Source organism: Perca fluviatilis, chromosome 20, assembly GCF_010015445.1.
Source record: "Perca fluviatilis chromosome 20, GENO_Pfluv_1.0, whole genome shotgun sequence".
Lineage (NCBI taxonomy): Eukaryota > Metazoa > Chordata > Actinopteri > Perciformes > Percidae > Perca > Perca fluviatilis.
In genome coordinates this window covers 27,536,301-27,562,463 of record NC_053131.1, presented here as the reverse complement: position 1 = coordinate 27,562,463, position 26,163 = coordinate 27,536,301, and the positions used below count along the sequence as shown (strand labels likewise).

At 39.9% G+C, this 26,163-nt stretch overlaps 1 protein-coding gene across 2 annotated transcripts in view; it reads left to right on the top strand.

Moving 5' to 3' along the window:
- alk (ALK receptor tyrosine kinase) overlaps positions 1–26,163 on the top strand; it is a 396,857-nt gene that overhangs the window by 231,245 nt on the left and 139,449 nt on the right. For both annotated transcript variants that reach the window (XM_039787011.1, XM_039787012.1), the window contains exon 4: positions 16,497–16,701. In XM_039787011.1, coding sequence (XP_039642945.1) covers positions 16,497–16,701 — 205 coding nt within the window. The remainder of the gene's footprint in view (positions 1–16,496; positions 16,702–26,163) is intronic.

The window sequence follows — 26,163 nt, the reverse complement described above, 5'->3', positions numbered from 1 at the left end:
TTGAGCATCAGTAATCTGATTTCAGGTCACAATGTGTTCAACTGATGGGAACGAGTCTCTAATGGGGCATGAAGAACACTATAAGCCTTTGGTGAAAATCCAGCAACTTTTCAGTTGCACTGCACTGGCAGCACTCTACTGAATGCTAGTTAGTCCTTTAATATCAAAATCAGTAAAAAAAAAAAAAAAAATTATAATTGTTAAGATGTGTCACAGAGGGACTGTTCTTGGATTTATCACTGTTTATTTGCTCACTCCCACTCCTGGCAAAATTATTTTAACCAGTTGAGGAGTCACAAGATGTAGTGGATTCTTGGCCAGCTTTCAGCTGTTTTACTGTGAAATGTTGCACTTGCAGTCCACTGTCATGAAGGCTGCTGCTCTGTTTGTTTAGCTTCTCGTCCTTTAACTTTCTCAGTCTACATATAGAACAATAACTGCTGATTAGTACTCTTGCGTTTCCTTGGATACTGAAGCCAGTTGGTGGCCGAGCCGGCAGACTAAAAGATGCTGAGCTGCTGACCACCACTGGCCCACCGTGTACCAGCATGTAACAACTGCAACCTCTGGTGGTTTCACCATAGTCTGTGTTGATTGTTTTTTGGTCTCCCAAGCAGAACTTAAGGTTAACATTAATGCTCAGTAGCAACAGCGAGGCCTGTTCCGAGCAACAGAGTAGTCAGAATATCCACAATAAGGCAAATACTGCTTCTTTAAAGTATAATTGGTTAGTGCAGAATCCAACTGCCTGAATTTCATTATCTCAATTTGAACTGATAATGCTGTTTACAAAGAAATAATTCAATTTGTGTGAATATATGTTTTGGTCTTTTGCTCTCCATAATAGCCAAATTTGTAACATCAAAAGCAGGGAGAGGAAGTAATGTTGAATCCTAATCATATCTCTTCTTTTTTTATAGACCAGTATACCACCTACAATATTCAGCATGTTCTGTCAATAACCTTGACTTTAAAATGACTTCAGCTTCCAACACTGAAAACGTGACATAACCATACACAGATGTGTGAAAGAATGTTTACTTCTCCAAAGTTAGTTTTCTAATTAGCATTATACAAACAAGACAAACGTCTGTAGAATATTACAATATAGCTACATGTTTTGCCTATTTGTTTCCACTCTGAAAATAGTCTGTTGTCATTGAATTTTCATTAGACTTCAACAGACAACAGACAGGTCATATAATTGAAAGTATAGCACACTGTTTTTTAGTCATTATACATTGTAAAGTAAGCTTCCTTTTCTTCTGATCGCATTGCATATCTCCACCCAAGCACACAGGTAGTAGACACACATTTTATCATTTGAGCAGAGTCCATACAGCCTGCTGCAATGCATGCGCACAGATACTCTACCTGGCCTGCACTGTGTGTGGTTATTGGCTGTGGCCCTGGGTGGTGCTTCCAGGCGTCTTGTTAAAATAGGCTTTGGGACTTCTTCCTGCAAGAAGGCCAGGCAGGAGACATTGGCAGGGAAGGGAAGTGTTGACTTTCCCCAGTGGATTGTGATCCATCAACCCCTCTCACATAGCTGAGAAGCTGCTGGCCGGTATATGTCTGGTAATGTACACGGCTTGTAGTTATGTTTTTGTTGAATTTAGAAACAGACAGACCTATACTTCCCTCCTCCATTATGCAATACCCTGCCCTCCCTATTTTCTTTTACATTATTTATATTACCATATTTATTTATTTTCTTTTTCCCTTATTTTACTTTTTATTTTTTTTTGTCCTTGCAGTTACCACTTTACTCATACACACAGGCACACGCTATCCACACTATCCAAACTTATGCATAACATGTTTTTCCAACTCCTTTCAACACCCTAACCATGACTACCCAATGTGATTCACAGATCATTCTACCCAGTCACTAATAATATGTCCCTGTGTTTGTCAACTGTCCTGTCCAGTCCCGTCTTGTAAGTTATCTTCCCGTCTCACTTCCCTCTGTTGTCTGTCCGTTTTATGTGTTATGTGTTACACTCAATACGTGGTGCTTTAATACCCCCTGCCCTTATATTGATCCAGGGTATAACTAAAACAGGGTCAATGGTTACGGTAGGACAACAGTAAATGTACTGAATGTAATTCTAACTCTGAATGTAACATACTGTGTATGAATGGGGGGGGGGAGGAGGCTGCTTGACGGCTAGCCAGTCCCTTGTCAGCCATCCTTGACCATAACACATACTGTAAACCAACACTGAGAAACAAAACTGCCTTCAGGTAGAACTGTGGCGCTCTCATGCACTCGTGCTCATGTAAACAAAAACACATTCATTCTAATCTGGGTAAATTAATTAAACATGCAGACCGCACGTTTTTCTCACAATAGCGCGTACACATGCACATTAAAGACTTTCCCCCCGTTTCTATGGAAACAGAAAAAAAGTGGAAAGAGGGATAAGAAATCCAAGGGTGGAAGAAAAATGGCAAAAGTCCTTAATGGAATTATTACAACCATCTAACTCTAATGTTCCATAATCAGATAATATTCTAGCCTCTAGGAAGTCACTCCAGGAGATACTATCGGCATTCGCTTGGGGAGTAATCAACAAGCTATCTTATCTACCTTCCCACAGATTTCATGATTACTAGTTTCACTTGGTTGATATCTGTTGCCGAGAGGTTTTTTTTTTTCATGAACACTTGGGTGCTTTTTCCGCTCAGAGGATCTACTAATTTATGTATTCATTCCTTTTTGTCTCGACTACAAAGGCAGTACGTGTCCCAGTTTTTTTATATATATTTCCCTCAGCTGTTGGATCTTGAGCCTGCTTGCCAGGCAAGACTGTAACTTGCACAAACCGATCCCGCCCATACACTCAACATGCCTCTGAAGTTTCTTTTTCTCTTTTGTCAGTGTCCAGTCAGTATGTGAGCCTTTTAGTGCATTCCTTTTTAATGAGTGTTTTTGGCCCTACTATTTGATACATACTTTCAAACTTTGTTCCAAGTCCTTTCTGTGAGGTTACTCTTTGTGCTTTGATGACCTTCGTGCTGAAATGACTTTCTATCATAGCTCACTTTACTGAATTTCTCTGACAAGAGTGCATGGCAGACCCAATAAAGTAGCAATAATCTTGACTGTGAAAGGGTGGCCTCTTGCAGCTCTAAAATGCCAACTTTAAACTATCAAAACAATGCAGTAATGGGACAGAGAAATCTCTCTGACAAGGGCATTTGAAGCCTGGAAGTGTTACCAATAATATTATTCATATTAAGTGTAGTTGCTGGTGCTTAGCCATAGCCTGCTCCTACCAGACCCTGGTACATTTCATTTGTACAGAGAGTCCGGCCACTCTCCATTGACAAGTGTTAACTTCCTTGAAGGCGGGTACTCTGTTGAAGTTTAAAACTATTGGATCTGCCCAGAGCCACTCTGGATCTGCCGTAACCAATCGCTAACGTTTGGTCGTGACGTACAGTTTGTCATGCGCATGTGCAACAAGAGGGGAGACCGACAACAACTATCTGCTTATATTTAGCATTAGCATCGCTAGCGTTAGCCTTAGCCAACTCCTTCACCACTAACTGGAGCTGGAAAATCAAACTTTTCCCGAACCCCGTGGGGAGGAGGGCCACAACATCGTGGCCACCAACACAACTCAGCAAAGATTGTTCTTGCTCAGGCTTTAACTTCTGGATATTCGGCAGCGTTGCCACAACGGACCGAATGGCTTCGCTCGCATTTTTCTAGCGCACAACCTCAACGTTTTGAGCAGAAGTACGTAGGAGGGCGGAGCCAGGCTAGCTTAGCCATGATCAGCTTGCCAAATAAACAGTTCTGTTAAATGGTCTGGGCTTATGTAGTTCATTATAAGCCTGAGCTTATAATATAAGATATGTATGAATGTTTTGACTTGACTTGGAAGTTGTCAGGCATTTTTTAGTTTAGCAGTGTTTAGAAAAACATGTAATTGATGTTGGTTGAGTTGAAAAGCTCCAATTAGCAACATATTAAAATCAAATTTACTCTTAATGGCTACTTCATTTAGACAACCTTACTTTTATGTAAGGTTAGATCATTAGTGGTAATTGTTGTCTTAATTTCTGTTAATGATTTTTATTTGTGTAATCTGCAATAATAGACTATTGACACAGAGCACTTAGGGTTAATAGTCAGGCTTTATTTTAACAATTTCTTTTGAAACAACACTCAACAATTGGATTTTTCAGTGTTAGATTTTGTTGTGTGTGTGTGTGTTGTGCGTTTGTTCCAAAGGTAAAACAATAGCGATCTGAGTTTTTTTATTAAGACACATTTATTTTTATTTGTGATGGACAATGCAGCTTCTCTGATTACGAACACTAGAGTTATTACATTGTTATTAATTCATTGTTAATGAATCATAAGAGGCAGTGTTAAAAATTAGCCCAATAGAAGCTGGAGGAGTGGGCATGCTACAGGGATGGTTGTTGGTTCAGACCAGAAAAAGTGTGGGCGGGTAAAAATAATATGTTTGGTGTTTATTTCTAAGCGTCCACAATTAGTACTGCTGAGTGGGCATCTGCACATGGGTGTGTGAAAGGTCTGTGCTGCAGTCCTTGGCTCAGATTTACATAGGGCCCTGTACTTTAGTCTTTAGACACGCGACATGGCTTCACCAGCCGTTTATTTTCAACTGCTAGCACCACTGCTGCACCACCACTGGTGTTGGGCGAGGGTTTTGCCTTTTAGCAGAATTTGTAATTTTATAATATCACAAGCTTTGCTGTATTTTGCTGCATTGTATTAAGAATTCAGTTCTGCGAGAATATAATGTGAAGATCTTGGTGATGCAGAAAATGAAAACAGACATCCCAATCAACATGTTTGGCTGCGAAATGCAATTGTTAGTAAATACACGCAGTTTCAAATGAAAAGATATTTTTTAATGCAACAAACTGTGGAAGCCGATGACTCAAGGTAAGGCAAACCTGCGGTATTAGTAATGACCGTAGTAGCTTTTGACAGTGGTAAATATATATGCAAGAAAAAAAACTGAAATGTCACAATCATCCACTTTCCATTATCCACAATCTGCATTTCTGTTTACTTCTCCTGTGCACCTTTTGCAAACAAACACAGCTAAGCAGTGACTGACAGCCCAGCGGATGACCCATGGCGTCATTCTCTCATTTGGGAAAGACCCTTTGGCAGCGTTTCTATCAGCTCTATCTATAAACAAGGCCACTTAATCAGTCAGCTTGCTGGGCCTAGACACATTGTCCCTCAGGCTGAAGTCACCACTAACCCTCTTTAAATCACTGCTAAGGCTCTCTGTTGACTTGCTTGTTTACTTTGCTTGGCGCTGGTGACATAACCTAGTGTTTACCGTCCGCTGTCTGAACTCCACGTCCCTGGGTCAGTCTGCCTCTCCGTCTCTCTGGTCCGCATTAATAGAAACATTAGCAATAACCCACTGCACACAGTATAAATTACAACTTTCTATTAAGTTTCTAAATCATTAGAAAAGTTATTCAGTGTTTCCTTTAGGATTTTTTTTAGCAGTGGGGGCAGGTCCGAACACACCACCTCCCATTAAAAGGGACTGACACTTTGCTGTAACACAAATACATATATTTATTCACCTCTATTCACACACACAATGAGGCATATTTTCAGTTGTGATTGAACTGTATTTTTTGAGTTACTATATAGGCCAACTTTGATCTTGACATATAGGCTAAGCATTCTGTAGCAAATAACAATAAACTCACTATTAATTACATTCTCTCAATGCAGTGTAACTACTTGTTGCCGTGGGGGGCCGCCACGGTCAAATCAACATAGAGGAAACACTGTTATTAAATTGTGATGCCTTGCAAAAATTATATTTTGTATTTGCAAAACAACTGCTAGTCCTTGCTTTGGACAGTTCTTTATTGGGAACTCTTTTTTACTACTGAAGACAAAGAACAATGAAAACCCTTTCAGATGTAGGACTGTTAATGATCCTGAGTTTTAAACTACAACAAATTCCACCCACATTAACTTGACTTAGGGTCCAAACAATCGTCTATCTTTGATGTGGGCTAAATAGTTTCTTTGTCAACGTTTTGTCTGCTCTTTCATTATGTATCCTTTAGGGGTGGAACGGCACACAGAAGTCACGGTTCGATTCATACCTCGGTTCAGACATCACGGTTCGGTACGAGTTTGGTACAATAGAGGGAAGCAAAACAAAAATGCAGAAGGCAATTTTTTTTTTATTGTGCATGTCTCAGACTGTACCACCTAGTGTCATACAGTCTCTCCCCTGAGCTAGTTGCAACAGCCTGAAGTGTGTAAAGTAAGATGTAAACCGTAAACAATAAGTACCTCACATCATCTCCAGACTCCATCTGGAACTTGTAAAAAAAATAAAACAATCAGCTATAAAACTGAAAATACAGCATCTCTGTTCTCTGCAAACATGAACTAAATTACCTGATTAATGCAACGTTACCACGACATCTCCCGGCCATTTTTCACCGCAGAAAGCTGCTCCCTGCCTGGCTAAAGCTAATATAGTTAGCCTGAAGAAACAAGGCGTCTGTCCCAACTAACGTTACAGTTACGTAACAAGTAACACTAATCTACAACAGCAGTCTTATCCACCACTCTCTCGCCTGTACTACTGTAACTGACTGGGAAACTGAAGTTTTCCCAAACTTGCGATCTTAAAGAGGCCGGCGGGTCCTCTAACTCTTTAAACTGCATACATAGTAGAGGTGTTGAAATTAATCAAATAATCGATGCATCGAATTGTGGACATGGACGATGCTGCATCGATAATCGGCAGGCTCATAATTGATTATTTCTGTTTACAATTTAATGTAGGCCTAACGATATTTCTGTTTACATATTCTGTTATGTTTTGCACATTCAGGAAGAGCCATGTGCTCAGTGCTATAGATTTTGTTGATTTAAACACGTGTTGATTTCAACTGTTTTATGGGGCTACAGATTAGGTGTCCCTAATGAACCCGCGTATCTAACAGTTCCGCATTACAGTAGAATCTGCATTACATTAATACATTTTTTTTATTTATTAAATTCATTTTTATACCGTGTATTCTCTGTGTAAATTCATGCACCAAACCGTGACGCCCATACTGTTTCGGTTCAATATGAATACATGTACCGTTCCACCCCTAGTAGCCGTATTATTCTGCCGACTGTAGTTTCCATGTTTTAGGATTAGACTGATGCGTGCATGGTTGAGAGACAGTAACTACCACTTTCTCCAGACTGCATGATTCATTTGTTGTAAGAGCCTTTTAAAATATTATCTGTAAGTAAATATTAAATCAGTGGCACTGTCAATATAGATTAGATATGTACCGTTCCACCCCTAGTATCCGTATTATTCTGCCCACTGTAGTTTCCATGTTTCGTGTAGATATATGCTGCATAACATCAGAAGGATACAGTACAGGCCAAAAGTTTGGACACACCTTCTCATTCAATGCATTTCCTTTATTTTCATGACTATTTACATTGTAGATTCTCACTGAAGGCATCACAACTATGAATGAATAAATGTGGAATTATGTACTTAACAAGAAAGTGTGAAATAACTGAAAACATGTCATATTCTAGTTTCTTCAAAGTAGCCACCCTTTGCTCTGATTACTGCTTTGCACACTCTTGGCATTCTCTTGATGAGCTTCAAGAGGTAGTCACCTGAAATGGGTTTCCAACAGTCTTGAAGGAGTTCCCAGAGATGCTTAGCACTTGTTGGCCCTTTTGCCTTCACTCTGCGGTCCAGCTCACCCCAAACCATCTCGATTGGGTTCAGGTCCGTTGACTGTGGAGGCCAGGTCATCTGGCGCAGCACTCCATCACTCTCCTTCTTGGTCAAATAGCCCTTACACAGCCTGGAGGTGTTTTTGGGGTCAATGTCCTGTTGAAAAATAAATGATGGTTCAACTAAACGCAAACCGGATGGGATGGCATGTCGCTGCAGGATGCTGTGGTAGCCATGCTGGTTCAGTATGCCTTCAATTTTGAATAAATCCCCAACAGTGTCACCAGCAAAACACCATCACACCTCCTTCTCAATGCTTCACAGTGGGAACCAGGCATGTAGAATCCATCCGTTCACCTTTTCTGCGTCGCACAAAGACACAGCGGTTGGAACCAAAGTCTTCAGTGAGAATCTACAATGTAAATAGTCATGAAAATAAAGGAAACGCATTGAATGAGAAGGTGTGTCCAAACTTTTGGCCTGTACTGGACGTCCCCTTCTAATACAGAATGCGGCTCAGGTTCTGGTTCAGGCACTAGTCCTCTCACGTCTAGACTACTGCAACTCCCTGCTGATTGGCCTGCCTGCATGTGCCGTCCGGCCCCTGCAGCTCTTTCAGAACGCAGCAGCTCGACTTGTCTTCAACCCCCCCAAGTTCTCTCACACTACACCGCTCCTCCGCTCTCTTCACTGGTTACCAGTTGCTGCCCGCATCTGTTTCTAGTACTTGCATACAGGGCCACGAACGGATCAGCCCCAGCTTACATCCAGGACATGGTCAAACCATATACCCCAACCCGCCCACTCCGCTCTGCATAAGCCAACCTGCTTGCTGCCCCCTCACAGCAAGGGAGAACTAATCACTCAACGAAATCCCGACTTTTTGCTGTCCTGGCTCCTAAATGGTGGAATGAGCTCCCTATTGACTTCAGGATGGCCGAAAACCTGTGCATCTACCGCCGAAGGCTAAAAACACATCTCTTCTGACTACACCTCGGATAAAGAATGGGGAAAATAAATAATTTATATATATATATATATATATATATATATATATATATATATATATATATATATATATATATATATTTCTTGATGCTGCACTTTGATATGGCTCTTTGTAGCATTACCTATTTAAAGCTAATGTACTTGCACTTACTACTTGTTGTCTGGAGTTTGCACCTTTAAGGTTGAACGCACTTAACTGTATGTCGCTTTGGATAAAAGCGTCAGCTAAATGACATGTAATGTAATGATTAGACATTTTAAACCGTAATAAACTACAGATCACTCACTTAAAAGAGCAATTTTCACTTTTGAGTGAATGTCCAATCAGTGTTGATGGTAAATGTAGTCGATTGAAGCAATAAATTCCTCAGTGTCTGATTATCAATAGCTTGCGCGCAATGCATCCTGGTACATGTAGGCACTGCCCGCACTGCTCCACACGCAGGAGAACGTCGCTTTCTTGGTCAATATATTACGCACTGGGGAATTTAATGCTTTAATTTAAAACTTAAAGTTAATGTACACAATATAATCTATAGGCACTTTGTACCAACAGTGCAAAATTTGTTTGGCAGCACAGTAGGACATGGCTGTGAGAATGAAATAGTTTGGGGTTTAATTAATTCATAACAATGGGATCCTTAAATACGCAGAATATGTTTGTTGTTTGGCTTAAAAATGTATTGTTAAATCTTCAGACAGAAATAAACTTACTGCATTCTAAAGATGCATTTAAAGGCTAAAAACCATGGTCCAACAGTTCTTTTGATCTGTTGTTTTGTTTTCAAGGGAAGTGATTAATAAATTGTGCTCCGACTGGTTGAAAGCTGCTCGAGGCATCATCAACACAAGAATTGATACGGCTGCTGTGAAACAGATTTTAGTGGTTGGGGTTAGGAGTATTATTGTCTATTGAAGTACTATTTAACTGCATCAAAGATCTGTGTCTTTGATGGTAAGAGTCAAATCATTTATATTTCTAACACCGAAATATCTCAGAGATATATGTTGTTCAAAACACTGAAAAACAAAGGCAGTAACCCTAACCCTAAGGCAGTAGTAATGTTTTAATAAGCAAACTATTAGGAAGGAAATGTGATAACTGTTTATATAGTTTTTCAGACACTTGTGCCTTTAAATAGGAGTTCCATATCACAATGTCATCATGTCTATTATAGCATCTAGTTGAAGAGTTTGTTTCCTGCTATAAAATTACATCCTCATTGGATATAATTACTATTAAAATAAAAAAAGGTATTAATCCAGTCTTGCTTCAAAAACTACAAAGTTATTTCAATGTTTCTAATGTAATCTGGTTGCCTTTATATACTTGGTTGACAAGTGTATATTAAAAACAAAATAACTACTGCACGTGCTAATGTAACAGCTGCCCTTTTTAAGCAGGAATGGAATTATGAGAACAGAAGCACAGAAAGTGAGGGACAGCTAGAATATTTGGTTAATTTTAACCAGGATAATTAGCAGAGGACAGCGGCCTGTCTGACATGTGAAGTAGTGGAGGTTTAAATTGCGGTTTTATTTTTCAGTCTAATTCACTAGTCATTAAACCAGATACTGACTTCTTGGACTTTAATAATGGGATCATAGAGGGGCGTGTACTGCAGACATAGCCATTCAGACATCTGATTAAATACTAGTGGCTAAAATACAGTGAGTGTAAACAGGGAGTAATAGTGGAACACAGACATTGCAAAATAGCAAACTTCACACACAACTATCAGGCCACTAAGTGGTCCCACTTATGTTGAACCCTTACTTTAAATCCAACTCTTTTTGGTAATTTATCACAAAACAATCAAGAAGAAGAAATTCAGATTTCAAGGTTTGCTGCTACAATACTCTGCTCAGTTATTTTCATTTTCTAATCCAGTTTAGTATTACAGCATGGGTTTTGTAGGTTGAGGTGGTGGACTAGTGCCCTCATGATACACTTGCTCCTGAGTGCTGTACAACAACTCCTTTTTTTCCCAGCGAGCACCCTGCTGATCTTTGGTACTTGGTGCCCTCCACTCTCCTGCTCTGTGGTCATGTTGCTGTTGACATCGAGATCTTTTTGTCAGTGCTCAGCGAGGCCACAGAAACATCAGATCTTCCGGGCGTTCAGTTGCTGACAACAAAAAGCAGAAGTAAATTGTTCAAACCGGTGGTCCTGATGTGCTGAGTGCCTTGGAATTTGAAAAAAAAGCAGCAGAAATAACAAAAATGAACATGATTGGTACATTTGGCAGAGTTCCTGGGACTAACTACTGCACAACAAACACACTGCAGCATAATCATAATTCCATCTTAAGTAATATATCATGTTGGAACTCTGAAGAAATTCCAACATAAATCACCTTATGTATTAAATTGAAGATGAACACCATAATGTCAATTTGATTAGGTGAGCATTAAAGAGTAAACGGTAATATAGTAAAGAAAATACTACTATTACAAGTGTTTGCAGACAGGGGAAAGGAAGGCAGAGTCATTACAGAGAGCTGTAATCCTCAGTGTTTCATCTGCATTGCTAAATATGCAATATTTGCAAGATAAACAATGGACCATTTACACAGATTCCAACATTTATGGAAAAAAAGAAGCCACATCTTGACATTTCTTTCTTTCAGGTCTGCATGTAATTTTCATGGAGACAATGTCAGTTCACTTTGTAATGCTACAGCAGCCATGGGACTTGTCCTCGTGGCAGAAGAGTGAACAATATTTATGACTCCATAAATGTAAAGCTTTTCTCTGGTTTCTAGTTATGCAGCGCATAAGTGTGTGTGTGAATTCACATTTAATTGACCACATTGGAATTGTGCAGGGCTGGATAGTCTATTCCTAGATGGTTTGATGATGTCCTTTTACAATCACTGATTACCTTTTTTGTCTTTTTTTTCCTCCCTTTTAGTGAGAAAGAATTTCAAAAAATTCTAACTTGCATTTTCAGAAAGGGTGTAAATTAGGGCTAAATATCTGTCTTCACATTATTTGTTCTTCCATGTCTAAATGGACGATGAGGCCGTATCCAAACGTACATGCATTTTTCAATCAAACAATCCCCAATTTTGATGTTATTCAGTTAGTAAACCTTTTCACCCTCTCTTTATTTCTATCGGAAACCTCCCCTAAATATACCCTCTCCCCAGCATTCACACTCTCACCTCTCTCCCATTAAAACTCACAAAAAAAATTTTTTATATTAAAAACAACCCCCCCCCCTGAAATTACCCATATGAATCAAATCTTTTATACAATGTTCCACGTCATGGTTTCTTTGCTTCATCACTGACAAGCCGCTGAGAGGGAGTTTACATTCACAGCATTAACACTTCTGTAAACATTGTCTGGTGTTGTGAAGTTATTCAGATTAGTGCCATTTTTCTTTTTTGACATAAGCCAATATTATTTTGTAATTATGCACAATTTGCTTGTAAGTTTTTAATTGCTTATCCCATGATTGGTGTTGCAGTGAGAGGTGGTTATTACAAAAACAAAAACACCTGGCCTTGTAGCTGTTATCTGTAGCCTATGCGCTACCTGCTTTTCTAGTTATTTACTGAACATTTTACATTTAATAGAGGAAAAGCTCTGGAAAACTACCAGCAGCAAACAACAGACAGACACAGTTAAAGACATTAGATATAAACATAGTGGTGCATTTGGCTGCAAAATTTCCCTCAAGAGTTGGTAGAGTCCAAAAACTGAGCTAAAAGAGAGTAATTATTGGACTTGCATTCATCAGGAGACCAGAAACATGACGAGTGCTAACGACGCTCCGTAACTGCTGGATGTGTAAATACGCAACTGTTTGCTAACAAGTTCACAATATCAACTTAAAAGATATGTTAAGTGTGTTTCCGCTGCCCTCCGCTGGCCAAAACAATCAGTTATTGCAGGTTTAAAATGGATATCACTGTGGCAGAAAATCCTTTTAAAGAAAAACAACAACAATACACTATCACAAGAAGGCTGCTGAACATTCTTTTACACCATCTGTCTGCAGTGGAAGCTGTCGTTATGTTGCGCCAATGAATAGGTTGTAAATTAAAACGTGAGGCAGTCAAATTGTCGGGACCTTAAAAAGCATGTGCTGGCCTTGGGTAAATGCTTAATGTTATAAGAGGATTTGGGAGAGAATACAATTTCAAGTTTGCTTTTTCTCCTTCTCTCAGGCGTTTTAGCTGCATTTGTATTATCTGAGGGAATTCTGCTCTCACAGTTGGCCTGATTTGGTATGCTATCAACAAGAGCCTCAGTTCATTGAATCTTTAACCGCACAGAGAGCGAAAAAAGTGTTTACAAGCTTGATTCAATGATACAGGAGACAACTATCACTTTGGATTGAAATGTTTCTGCTTTCTTTTGTTTGGGATTAAACAAACAAGACTTCTTCGAAGGGGGGCAATAATCAAGTGCCATTTTATAAACACTGTTGATGAAGTCTAAACTTCACAGATGAATGAGAAATTGCCTCCAACAGAGTCCATTAACTGTAGCAAAACAGGCAACGAGAGTAGAATTGCTGGTGTGGATTACAAGACTGTCAAAGACAGAGTCTTGCAATCATTTTTAATAAAGATCTTTTCCATTTTGAATAGTTTTTAGGCAAGGTTTCATTTTCATAGTTTTAAGTCCTGATATAGATTACATTAGCCTATTGGATGGGCTTACTTATACTGGATCCCCACAGGTTGTCATTAAAGACAACACTCAAAGAAACTAAACATAAAGACAGGTGTCATCCACAGCATGCATTTCCATTCCATTTTTGTATGCAAAGCTGGTTTTAAAAGAAGCTGTTGAGTGATCATTTCAGTCTATACTGCCTAAACCCCCGACCAATGATCATGTTGCACCATGCAGATTGGGACAGACAGTCAGTTGAACCAGGCCTTGTGGTGCAGTAAATGAGGACATCAAGCTCTGTTAGGCAGCAGAATTAACAGGTGAAGCTGAGGCAGAAATGTAATGGAATTACAGTCTTTCCCCTGCAGTTGCTGTTATAATGTGTACCCTGCTGATTATTGCTAAGAAGCAGGTATTTCTTCATCTTATTTACTAGGAAACAAGAGTTAATAGGTTTCTGCCTTTATGCCCAAGGCTCTTCCAGACTTCCAGACAGAGTCTTAAGGCCTTTATATCAAATCGCTGCTGGGTGTGTAGTTAATGCATGCAGTCCACATTGCCGGCAATGTAAGCACTCGGACTGTCCTTGCCAAATGGTCCGGACCCTTTGTGTATGGCCGTGTTGTACTTATACACGATATCTCAGCGTTTGCAGTGAACTAAGTCGTTTAAAAAAAAAAAAATCTAAAGGGTCCCACGCCACACTTCGCCGTGTCCTCTTCATGATTACTTTTGAAATCAAAACGGAAACTCGCAGCCAGGTAACTGAGTATGGAGTCAAATATTGCCCCCGGGTGGTCAAATGTTTAATTGCTGCCACACTGTGAAATTAATTTCATTGCTTCAAGACTCACACTACGCAGCGCAACCAGCATTAGTTTAATCGATAACAAATTAATGTGATAGACGAAATTCTTAATAATTATCGAGTAATCATGCCCATCCCTGGTGGAAAGGAAATGTCACACACGGGACACGAAGGAAACGTCACACGCGGGACACGATCCCCGGTCTCCTGGGTGAAAGTCCTGTGTTTTACCCATCCTCCAACCCGACCAATCTCCCTACGCGGATTTTCGCCCTTTCATACTACTCCCTACGGCGTCAATTCACACGCAATCGCAAGGTAATGTAAGTCAATGGAGGCCAAACGGCGTTGATGAACATGCTAAAAAGCGAGTATGCGTCTTGATAACACGCCTATAATGGCATACAAATTGGCGTGTCATACATACGCCACTTTATGAGATCAGTCTGCAAATAAGGCTTAACTGGAGCACTCCAATTTGAAGGCCTCCAAATTCACCAGTTTTTCAGCAACCTATCATGGGATAAGGGAAAGCATTCAATATCAGGAAAGGATAAAAGGAGGGAGTAAAAATGTATCCTGCCCATTAGCGTTGGGTACCGAAACCAGGTTCCACTATGGAACCGGTTCCTACGCAAACGGTAGTATTCGGACCGGATTAGAACGCAAATTTCGGTTTGGACGTAAAAATATCACACTTTCTCTGTAGTCTACAGAGAAGTAGGCTACTTTTAAAATGGCATATTTTCCCTCTGGGCTCTCCAAAACGGACGTTAAAGCATATTAACCATACACTGCACGTGATCGCTAGTAAACATATTACACTTGCTCTGCTAGTCTATCGTTCAGGACAAGACCCTGTAGCCCGGTGGTGGGGGAGGCAGGACAGCCCCCCCGAAATGTCTGCCCTTTCAAACTCATACCTGTGTGTGTACAGGCCTCTTGGACCCCGTCTGAGAGAGTTTTCTCCTGTGCAGGACATGCCATAAGTCAGGAGAGGTGTAGTATATTGCCAGAGAAGGCAAATATGGTCATTTTTCTGCAAAAGAACTGCTAAAGATGAGGCTGGTTGGCATACCAACTCAACATAATTTATTTTGTTGTTACTTCTTAATAGTGTAACTGTTATTTGTTAAATTATTGGAGTTATGTGTTAGGTGACTTAGGTTTACTTATTATATATTTAAGTACTTTAAAACATTAATATATTGTTCAACTTAAATTTTAAAAAAAAGTTTTTCAAGAATCTGTTTAGGAATCGGTTAGGAATCGGAATCGTTTTAAAAGTACCGGTTTGGCATCGGGATCGTAAAAATCCAAGCGGTACCCAACCCTACTGCCCATGTCTACAATGATAGTGTAGTGATAGTGAGGTTTATTTCAAATAGAATGATTACCCTTTTAAATCCGATTGTATATTTATATATATATGTATATTATTCTGCAATTTTTTTTGTGTTCCAGTAGAACTACATTAAGCAGGTAATAAATAAAATAAATAAAATCTTGCTCCTCTGGCACCACCAACAGCCTGTAGTGTGATTTGCAAAAATCCACCGCTCCCTGTTCAGATGCACCAATCAGGGCCAGGGAGGTGTCTAACTGCGTGTCAGTCACTGCTCAGGCACACGCATTCATTCTCCCTCGTGGGGGGAGGGGCTTAGGAGAACATTTGGGCTTTAGCAGAAAGGGGGGGAGGGACAGAGAAGTTGTCGATGTTCAAATTCTTTGGCTAAATCCTGGATCTTCACAATCCTACCTACAGCACCTTTAACTGAGCATACTAAACATGGATTTTCTTCCTTTAAAGTTGAGATTCTTTCCCACCACATACACACACACACACACACACACACACACACACACACACACACACACACACACACACACACACACTTTCAGCTTCTGATTAACTTTCTGCTATAAGTTTGAAAGTTAAATGGGACTTCATATCAAAGTCAGAAAAAACTGCTTTGATTTTTCACCCGCTACCCCCTCTTTCCTTTTTGTGTGTGCAAGGGATGTTATTGACTGCTCTTTTTTTTTTTCACAGTGCTACTGTCAGCCATTGCCTCAAAACTATCATAGCTAATCATAGCCCATCACTCATCTGGATTCTGTACATACTATAACAGCATGTCATGATCGTGAGATTATAATTTCTGATCATTTTCAAGCTTTCTCAATACTTTTCTGCATTTAGCAAGATCCGTAAGTCTCTAACCCAGTGACCTTCTATGTTTCTTCCTAGTACACCTTGTCTGTGTCACTGCTCTGTGTTTGACAGTTCTTTGTTTGTGTCCCTCCCTCAGGTCAGTTCCTCTGGGTGAACAGCTCAGCCTTTGGCGGCCCCTGGGTGCTGAGTCCTTGGCTGTGGGGGGGCCAGGGTCCCTGTGGCCTGGACATGGCTGTGTTCCTCCACCCCAAGCAAAGTGGGCAATACACCATATGGCTCATAGAGCGAGACAAACCGCCACTTGCCCTCTTCTCAACTGACACACTGCCACGCATCACAGGGTAAGCACTTGTTTCATCCACATACAGTATATTACACTAGCAGACTGTGATAACCCTGATTGATTTGTTTAAAGAGAATAAGCAAGCATGAAGTTGATGTCCCTGTGCATTCACGCCTGATGGTCATAACTATCCACTTGTAACGTTTCTCTTAGCACCAGCTTTGTTTTATGGGATTTCTAAGCATCATGGTCAGGTTCACTGAGTCCTGTATACGTGCACACTTGCCTGCCAGCCAAGAGCTTTATCGTGAATACTCTGTTCCCAAACCAGTGTAAATGTGTTCCATTAGGGGCTGAGATGGGAAACATTCAGCAGAATCAACTTCACCAGGTCTGTGCTCCTGTCATTTTGGCTTTTTTATTGTAGGCTTTGCAGTGATCTGCATCTTAGGCCGGTTACACACTGGATGCGTCGCGCGAGCGTGTCAGCTGCGTGGCGTGTCCGTTTATATTTCGGCTCCCATGTTAACAGGTTAGAGTTTACACACTGCCTGCGTGACAGGCGTTTTCCAATATTGCACCTGTCAATACAGAACAAAATATTCTGTAGCCTATTTTGCCGTCAATACTGCCGACGTTGTCTTTGCTGTAATCAAATCGGTATATATTTATGTTTAACATGGTATTTCATTTTATCAATGGGAAACATACATGTGTCCAGACAAGGCTAGCAGCAGCGCCGCGTCAGACACGTTTCTGGTGTGTAAAGACATCGAAAAATCCACGCAGCTGACACGCAACAGAAACGCCACGCTCACGCCACGCTCACGCCACGCAGCCAGTGTGTAACCGGCCTTACACTGAGAGCAACAGGGTGACTCATAAATAGATGTCTGTCTCTGGCGGACCAACCACTGGACAATACTTAGTTCAAAGGTTTATCCTCTAAGTTACAATCTGGATAGTTTTGCATTACCAGACCTATCAGAGTATGGTCTGGCTACACTACCTATCTATTCTGGGATAGGGGAAGAAACGCTCTAACTTGTTTGTATTTCTTTAAAACAATCACAACCGTCCTGGGCATCGCTAAACCCCAATTGCAGAGATAGTGAGAGGGGAGGGACATCTGGCACGTCTCCCAGGCTTTATTTTCAGGCTTTATCCCAGCAATGTACATCCGCTGAGCGAGACTACAATCTGGAATATCTCCGTTTTGTTCTCTTTGGCTGCACCTATGGCGATAAACGGGAATTGTTTTGCAAAGACTGGAAAAAAATTGCACCCAGTATGTGTGGCCAGCTTTTATTAGCATGGCTGTCCTTTGATTTTTATGTGTAATGTTCAGAATACAAAAAGTAACTGTCTGCACACTGCCACGGACATGTATCATGCTGCTTGTGTGTGTAATATCTTAAGGGCATTGAAATCATATGAATGCCATGCTTTATGCATCTCCCTTTTCTTTTCTTGCTGTCCGTGTGTGGGAGTAAATGTGCGTTTGTGTGCGGGTGTTTATGCGAATGGTGTGTCTTCTTAAGGGAGCATAGCAGGGACGTGCTCATTACATGGGTGATGGATTAGAGTGTTTGTGTGCTCTCATTTGTAGTCAGAGGCTGCCATCCACCCACGCCATCTCTGTCGTTCAGAGACTGGCTCAGCCAAACCCTCCACATTTCTACTCCGACGAGAGGACGCTCATATCATAAAAAGAGGGGGCAATAACAAAAGCAAGAAGAGCCACCCGCGGACATGGGAGGAATCACTCAGCTTACTAATTGCCAACCCGTGCCCTTGCCTAAGAATTTTATCCTGTGTTTTGACAAGTTTGCCCAATTCTGTAGTCAGGACATTTCATCAGTCAGGACACATTTAGCACAGGGTAACCCAAGAGGGAAACAAAACATCCTTGTACAGAGTGGTCATTTAACAAGGTCCTCCTTACTTGAAGATTAAAACTTGTGAGACTTAATTTTATTCATTTTTAGTAAAACTTTGTATTCAAATGACTCAAAGGTTGAGGCAGAGACAGCAGCCATATTCAAATAAAACAAAAATGTCCCTACCACAAGTATGTGATGTAACCAGTCACAATTTGGAAGCTGCCCACACAACAATTCATAACCATTCATTCGTTCATCATTCATTCTTAACAGTAACATTAGTAATGGAAAAACTGGATCAATACATTTGGGATGCCCAAGTAAACACTGCTGATCCTATAACAGCTTTGTGTTGTTTTTCTTTACCAAATCCTCAATCAAGAAGTGTCTGATTAACTCCAAAACAAGCATCCAAGCTGGAGCTCCACTACAGCCATCAGTCACTGAGGGAGCGCTCGCTTTGAAACCCCTGAAAGCTGCTCCGTTGCGTTAATGTTGCATCATATCTGATGGAATTGTTCAAGCGCAAAACAATCTTTGAGTCACTTCTCAGTGACTCTCGATGCTTTATCCTCCAATTTGGATTTTGAATATGTGTGGTCCTCCGTGTTTCCTTCTTCAAACTTGCCGGGGCCGGGAAGCTACGATACCCATTAGCAGCATTAGCAGCACCTGTGAGTTTATCATGTGACAGCGAAAACGCAAAAGGCGGAGCAGTATTTCCTGTATGTCCCTTACCGGCTAACATATTTCAAGATCGCGCACGAATATGGAGCGCTACCCCAGTTCATACGAATGCAAACGTAAAATTTCAAGCCAAAAGGAATACTTGGAATTGATGGTGGTGGTAAATGTTCATGAAAAAGGACAAGTTTGTGAACGGGCAACACAGATTTTGATAAACGTTACACACTGGACCTTTAAAGTTCTAGTATAGTGAGGAGAATCTGTCTTCTTTCCACTTTGCAAGTAGAAATGTATTTAGTTATTACGCTTCCCCTTAAACCAATGCCTCAGATTTGATCATACAGTGTTTTCATCATCAGCGAAGCATAGTTAGGACCTCTGAACACAGGCAGCGAGGGACTTGACTTATCAAGCAGTGTCGGCTCTCACAATGAATGTCAGCATCCCAAGTGTCTCAGTCAGCGGTGAAAGAGAGACTGGAGGGCTGCAAGATGTGTGTATGCATGGAGTATGTGGTGTCGATCTGTGTATATCTCCACATTAATTTTGTTTGCACATGGAAGGGCACCTTAAGCAGTGACCCATCTCTCTCACACACACACATGCACGCACGCACGCACGCACACACACACACACACACACACACACACACACACACACACACACACACACACACACGTGAGTCATGATTTAAGTTGTCCCACACAATGGAGACTGTTGGCTGGAGACAAAAGCACAGCTGCATTTTTATTTCTAATGGAACTAGCTGTAATCCCTGTAAGTAAAAAGGATGATTCTTGCCACTAACCTAATTATTTAATTTACAGTCACATAAATTGAATAAAACGCTGCCTCAACACTGACATCATATGCGTCTGTGTGTTTGCAGTAGATACACTTAGCATGTTGAATAATTGCCAACTGCTACATTACTTTGCTTGTAAATTAGAATAAAGAAATCAATATGAATTGTGTATGAGGCAAATTAGAATGAAGAAAGATGCCTTTAACTCTTACTAGTTGCATGTCCAAGACCTGTTTGTTTTATGTACAAATTAAGGCTATCAAAATGAACGCGTTAATAACGAGGTGATGCAAATTTCTTTTATCGCCACAGATGAATTTATGGATTTGAGGTTCCTGAATGACATTTTGCACTTGTCTTTTGGGATAGGAATGGGGATGTTGATGTCCGTGATGATTGCAAGATTGTCTGAGATATGGAGGTTGATGCTGGAGAGATGATTTACTATGAGACTAGTGGAGCAGACCAGATCGAGGATATGACCATGAGTGTGGGTGGGGAACTTAACATGTTGTGAGAAGTTGAAGCAGTTTAACGGTTCCAGAAATTCAGATGCAGATTTGCAGTTGATGTTATGAAATTAAAATCTCCAAGGATGAGGACAGTGGGTGATATACAGTATCTCACAAAAGAGAGTACTTCCCTCACATTTTAGTAAATATTTCATTGTATCTTTTAATGGGACAACACTGAGGAAATTACACTTTGCTACAATGTAAAGTATTAAGTGTACAGCTTGTACACATTTAGTGCTGTCCCCTCAAAATAACCAAACACAACATATAAAGTTATTGTAAGTCACCCTAGGGTAGTTCAGCACCACGGCCCTCGAGCCAAACACCCCAGAAGCTTTTTCTACCTGGGTCTAACATTGGGAGAGTTAGCTAGAGTAGCGCTATCAGCTGAATAGCTTAGCGCAGGCTATCGGACTCACGTTTGTATCTCACAATTAACACTGCAGCTCGAATGATACGAACAAAATTACAAGTAGTTAAAAATAGGTTATGCTCTCATAAACGATGGATTGGAAAGTTTGTAAGTACACCAGAAGTTTATGTAAATAACACCTGCGCTGGCTTCTGCTCTCTGCTGTTGTTGTTGCTGCTGTGAGACGAGTGCTTAGGGCCGTCTACAAATTACAACCACCGAAAAGAGATGCAACAAAAATATTTATTAATTTAACTTTTTTTTTTTAAGTAAGTGCTGTAGTATAACTAGCAGGAGACAAGTAATAATTGAGGTAAGTTTGGAGACATTACCTTATTTAATCATTGAATTAATAAATATTTTTGTTGTAACTCTTTTCGGTGTAGTAATTTGTAGACGGCCCTAAGCACTCGTCTAACTGCAGGTAGCAGCAGCAGCAACAGAGAGCTGAAGAGAGCAGGCAAGTGTTCATAAACTTCTGGTGTACTTACAAACTTTCCAATCCATCGTTTTATGAGAGCATAACCTATTTGTACTAGTTGTAGACATTTGGTATCATTTCGGGCATTATTAGTGGGGTAACTTACAAGATACAAACGTGGGTCCATTAGCCCCTGCGCTAAGCTATTCAGCTGATAACGCTACTCTAGCTAACTCTCCCAATGTTCGACCCAGGTGAAAAAAGCTTCTGGGGGGGTGTTTGGCTCGAGGTCATGGTGCAAAGGACCCTAGGGTGAATTACTCCGAACCATCACTTTAATGTCTAAACCGCTGGCAACAAAAGTGAGTACACCCCTATGTTAAATTCCCATAGAGGCAGGCAGATTTTTATTTTTAATTTAATCACACATGATGTTTCATGATATCTCAATTAATGTTATAATTTTATCAATCTCAAATGAAAGCTGTGGAATTAGTAGCTGTATATTGACCCAAAATACTACTAATCAACAATAGAGGGACAGACAATGACTTTTATCAATAAATGAAATGGGTTTATTAATCAGATAATCTGAATAATAGCATAACAAAATTTATAAAGCAGAATAAATGATATCATAGATTATGAGTTGAAAATAGTGCTGGAAAATGGATTCAAGGCTAATAAGAAAAACAGGAGCTTAAAAAGATGAAGGTTGATTATTCAATTCAAACTAATTAACTGGTGTAAACTCAAAGGAAAAGGCGACATCAACTTTTATATCATCAGCAGATTCTGTATCGCATGTCTTACCTAGCTGGACTCACGGGCTGCAGCCTCCGACACCGAGCAGGGGGTCTTTAGGGGGCAAATTCCTTTCCCGTGCCCCTCTCTGTGGCACCGCTCAGAATTGGCACATCGTTGACAGCTGTTCCCAGATCACGTGGCAGTGTAGTCTTTTGTTGAAAATTGGCAGCTACTGTACAAGAAGACACGCTGTGGCAGGACAGATGAATTGAGTTTAAAGTCGAGACGTCTCCTTTGAGTGAAAGTCCATTTGATGTATTTCAAAAAGATTTCAATTGGCCAGTTGAAAACTCTTTAGATTGATCAAAAAGTCCCAAGTTTACGGATGAAAATTTACTGGAGATTAAGTTTCTTAGACTGGAGTGTTAAAGAAACTTCTGAACGATGAGCTTCAAAACGGTGGAGACGTAACTTGGAAAAACGACAAAAAGTGGTTTCATATCAAAAGCTGTCTGTTGGCTATGACAAAAAGGACAGCATGTGACTGTTCATGAGCAGAGCAGCCTCTGTAGTGTTCGGAGTGCGTCAAAGAAAAATAGGAAAAAAGGTCGCCGCCAAAAAGCTGCAGAGTTTTAAGAGACAAATTTTCAAGAACTAAAGCGCAAAGTAAAATCAAGTTAAAACTCGAGAGTTCAGCAAGTAGAGTCAAGGGGGGAAGTTACGAGGGAGAGAGAAAGTTTCATCCCTTGCTGGGGTACAGATTTAGTTTATTTAATAAAAGTTAAAATTTAAGATTAAAGTTTTTAATAATTGAAGTTTGCTAATGTAAATTATTAGACTAAGTTTGAATGCACAGGAGAACCTAATTTTCCCCATCTATTATACTGACATTTAGTCCCTTAGCGTATGAATAAGCAGAGTAAAAATAATAAACATTTCAATAAAATCATCATTTCTTAAGGCATTCAAATTATAACGAGATTAAATCAGTAGATAAAGTGGCAGCTTTCTTTAAACATGACCTTAGGAAAAGAAAAAACTGAAGTGTTCTCAGAACGATATAGATTTATACTGTAACAGGAAAACGGAAGGCATTCCTATTTTTAGCAGTTTACAGCAGGTCTGTGTAATTTGAGCATGAGAGGCCTGGTTTATGGGCTGAAATATGTGCCACCAGAAACTGAATTTGAATCATTTATATTTGAATTTGAATTGCTAAACTTGAATTATTGCATTGAAAAACTGAATTTGAATCATATAATTTGAAATTGTATTGTTTAATTTGAATCATTGCATTGAAAAACTGAATCTGAATAGTATAATTTGAAATTGAATTTATTCGTTTGTAACTGAAGTCCAATAAAATTTGATCCTCACTGAAAATTCAACTCTCTATATATCTTAACATTCAGTTCTCACAATTCAGATTCAGTTCTCAAAATTCAATTTCAAGTTACTGTGACAGACATCCGGGTAGTTGGAGGATGAAGGAAGAGCAATCGAGCGCCGATCGATAGGTAGAGTTCAGTGGCGCAGGATTAGCACTAAAGATGCCAGACTGTTGTGCTGTTTATGGATGTTGGAACGAAAGAAATGGAAAAAAAAAAAACAGCAAGGAATAATGTGTTTTATGATATATATGCCGCCTTGGACCTAGAACCAGGACTCAGCGGAGCGGACTGTCACGGCCTGCTGAAGTTTAAATCACAGGTTTCCTAAAGGGAGTCTGGCGGGACTCGGACTGTGGACGTCGAAACATGACTTTAATTCTCGTTAAATAAATAACTACATGCAGAAATAAATGATTAAATAGTGGAGGGGTGAGCCTGGACATTTCAGTCTGTTTGAACCTCACTTTGAAGCAGAACCTCTTAGTTCAGAAGGGTAGTTTCTGTTTGGACTCAGATCTGTGTGAACTGATTATAATAAATATTCTTTGTATTAACACATTAATTGGTCTCTTTGTTTTGTTTGTTACTGCACATGATGATAAAGCTACACTTTTAAATCACAAACAAAACTAACTCTAAGGAAGGAGACAAACGATCAGATATTAGAGTTGATTAAAAATAATAATTTACTATTTTGCATTTTAATGTGGAAACATCTTGTATAAACTCAGGGGACTGGCTCTTACATCGCACTGTATTGCAGGCTTGCTGATGTACAAAGTAAACCAATGCAATTCAAATGTTTAAATTAATTAACATGTATTTTCAAATATGGATGCAGTAGGCTAAGGTAAGTAGCGATAGTTCATTTTAAGTTTACTTAAGTGGAAGAATGTGACTAATAAACCTAGGCCTACTAACACCAGGCATTACATTGTGAACAGGTAGCAGGGCTCGACATTAAGGCTTGTCCGCTTGTCCGGGACAAGTGGATTTTTTGTAGGGCAAGTGGAAGAGAAATTTACTTGTCCCACTGGACAAGTTAAAACTCAAACAAAATAAAATGCCATGTAAGTTCACGTTATGTGCCACTCATTACGTCTATGTTACCGATTTGAAACGATACATTTTTCCCCCCGCAATCCGGGGCAGCGGACCCAGCGGTAGTGGTCAGCGGGCCGCTAACGTTAGACCCAGCCCGCTGTTCAGCTCGTTCTCTGTAAGCGATGCAGCATGAAAGCACGGCGAACCTGCCGGTGTTAGTTAGCTAATGTTAGCTTGCTAACTCCGCCTTAACGTTACCTCCTCGCCACATCGTTGACAGAAAACGAGAGACCCGATGCTAATACGGCACCGGTGCCTTAATGACCGTTATCTACCGGACCGAATTGCAACGCAAATATTTTTTGTGTTCCACTGAAATGCCAGCGCTTCTCTCTGATGCTCGAAACGGACGAGGGAACCTAAACATCGCCGCATGTCACGCTAGTTAACATTACACTTGGCAGCAAGTAACGTTAACCTACGGATAATTAGGCAGCTAGAGTAAACCATTGGAGTAAACACGGTTAAAATGCTGACAGCTAAACGGTGTAAAAGTGTGTCTGTCTGTATTTCACTGGAGAGGAACGTATGACGTTGTAGCTGCTGTTGTCGGAAAAACACAGATGTTGCGTTCACTTGAAATTGGCCTCACCATACTCGTGCTGCATTCAAAGCTGTTGTAAAATACCCTTTTCCAATCCAGTGGTCGTTTTTGCCGTTCTATAATGTCGTTTTTTTGTGCTCCTTTTTGAAACAAATAAATAAATAACATGCTGATTAAATATCAGGTAATAATCAACTGTAAAGTAGCTACAGCTTTTAAAGGATCTCTAAATCAGCCTCTGCTGGGTAGAAATTAGTGAAATTGTATAAAAAAAAAAAATAGTTAACACCAACATTAAGTGGCAAAATCCATTGTTATGTCTACAAAATTATTTTAGATATAGTATAAGTTCAAGTTTAAGTCACCACTACGTCTGGTAAAAATATTGACTTAGTATCTCAGAATATAAACTAAGAATCTCAAAGTAATGAGAAAATGTAAAATATTTAGCTTTAGAATCTCAATATATTGACTATCTCAATATATTGACTTATCTTAAAATATTGACTTAGTATCTCAATATATTGACTTATCCCAAAATATTGACTTAGTATCTCTATATACAGATTTAGTAACTCAGAATATTGACTAAGAATCTCAAACCAATGAGAACATTTAAAATATTGACTTACAATCTTAATAAATTGACTCAACATCTCAAAGTATCGACTTAGTATCTCAATATATTGACTTAGTAACTTAGAATATTGACTGGGAATCTGAAAGTAATGACAAACTTTAAAATACTGACTTAGAATCTCAATATATTGACTTCTGCACACCGGCGTGCAACATATTACTTTGTATTCTGGAGTCTGGAGATCCTTTTTTCTTGTTGAATGGGAAATCTATTGTTGGGGCACGTTTGTTTCTACTGTTTCAACTGAATTGTATTAATGCTGATAGTGTTTGGATGCTTTCAACGGTTTGTTCGAATTCTGCATTAGCAAAACATTTTTTTTTTATAAAATGATGACTCTTTACCCGGACAAGTGACTTTTGTGCATGGAC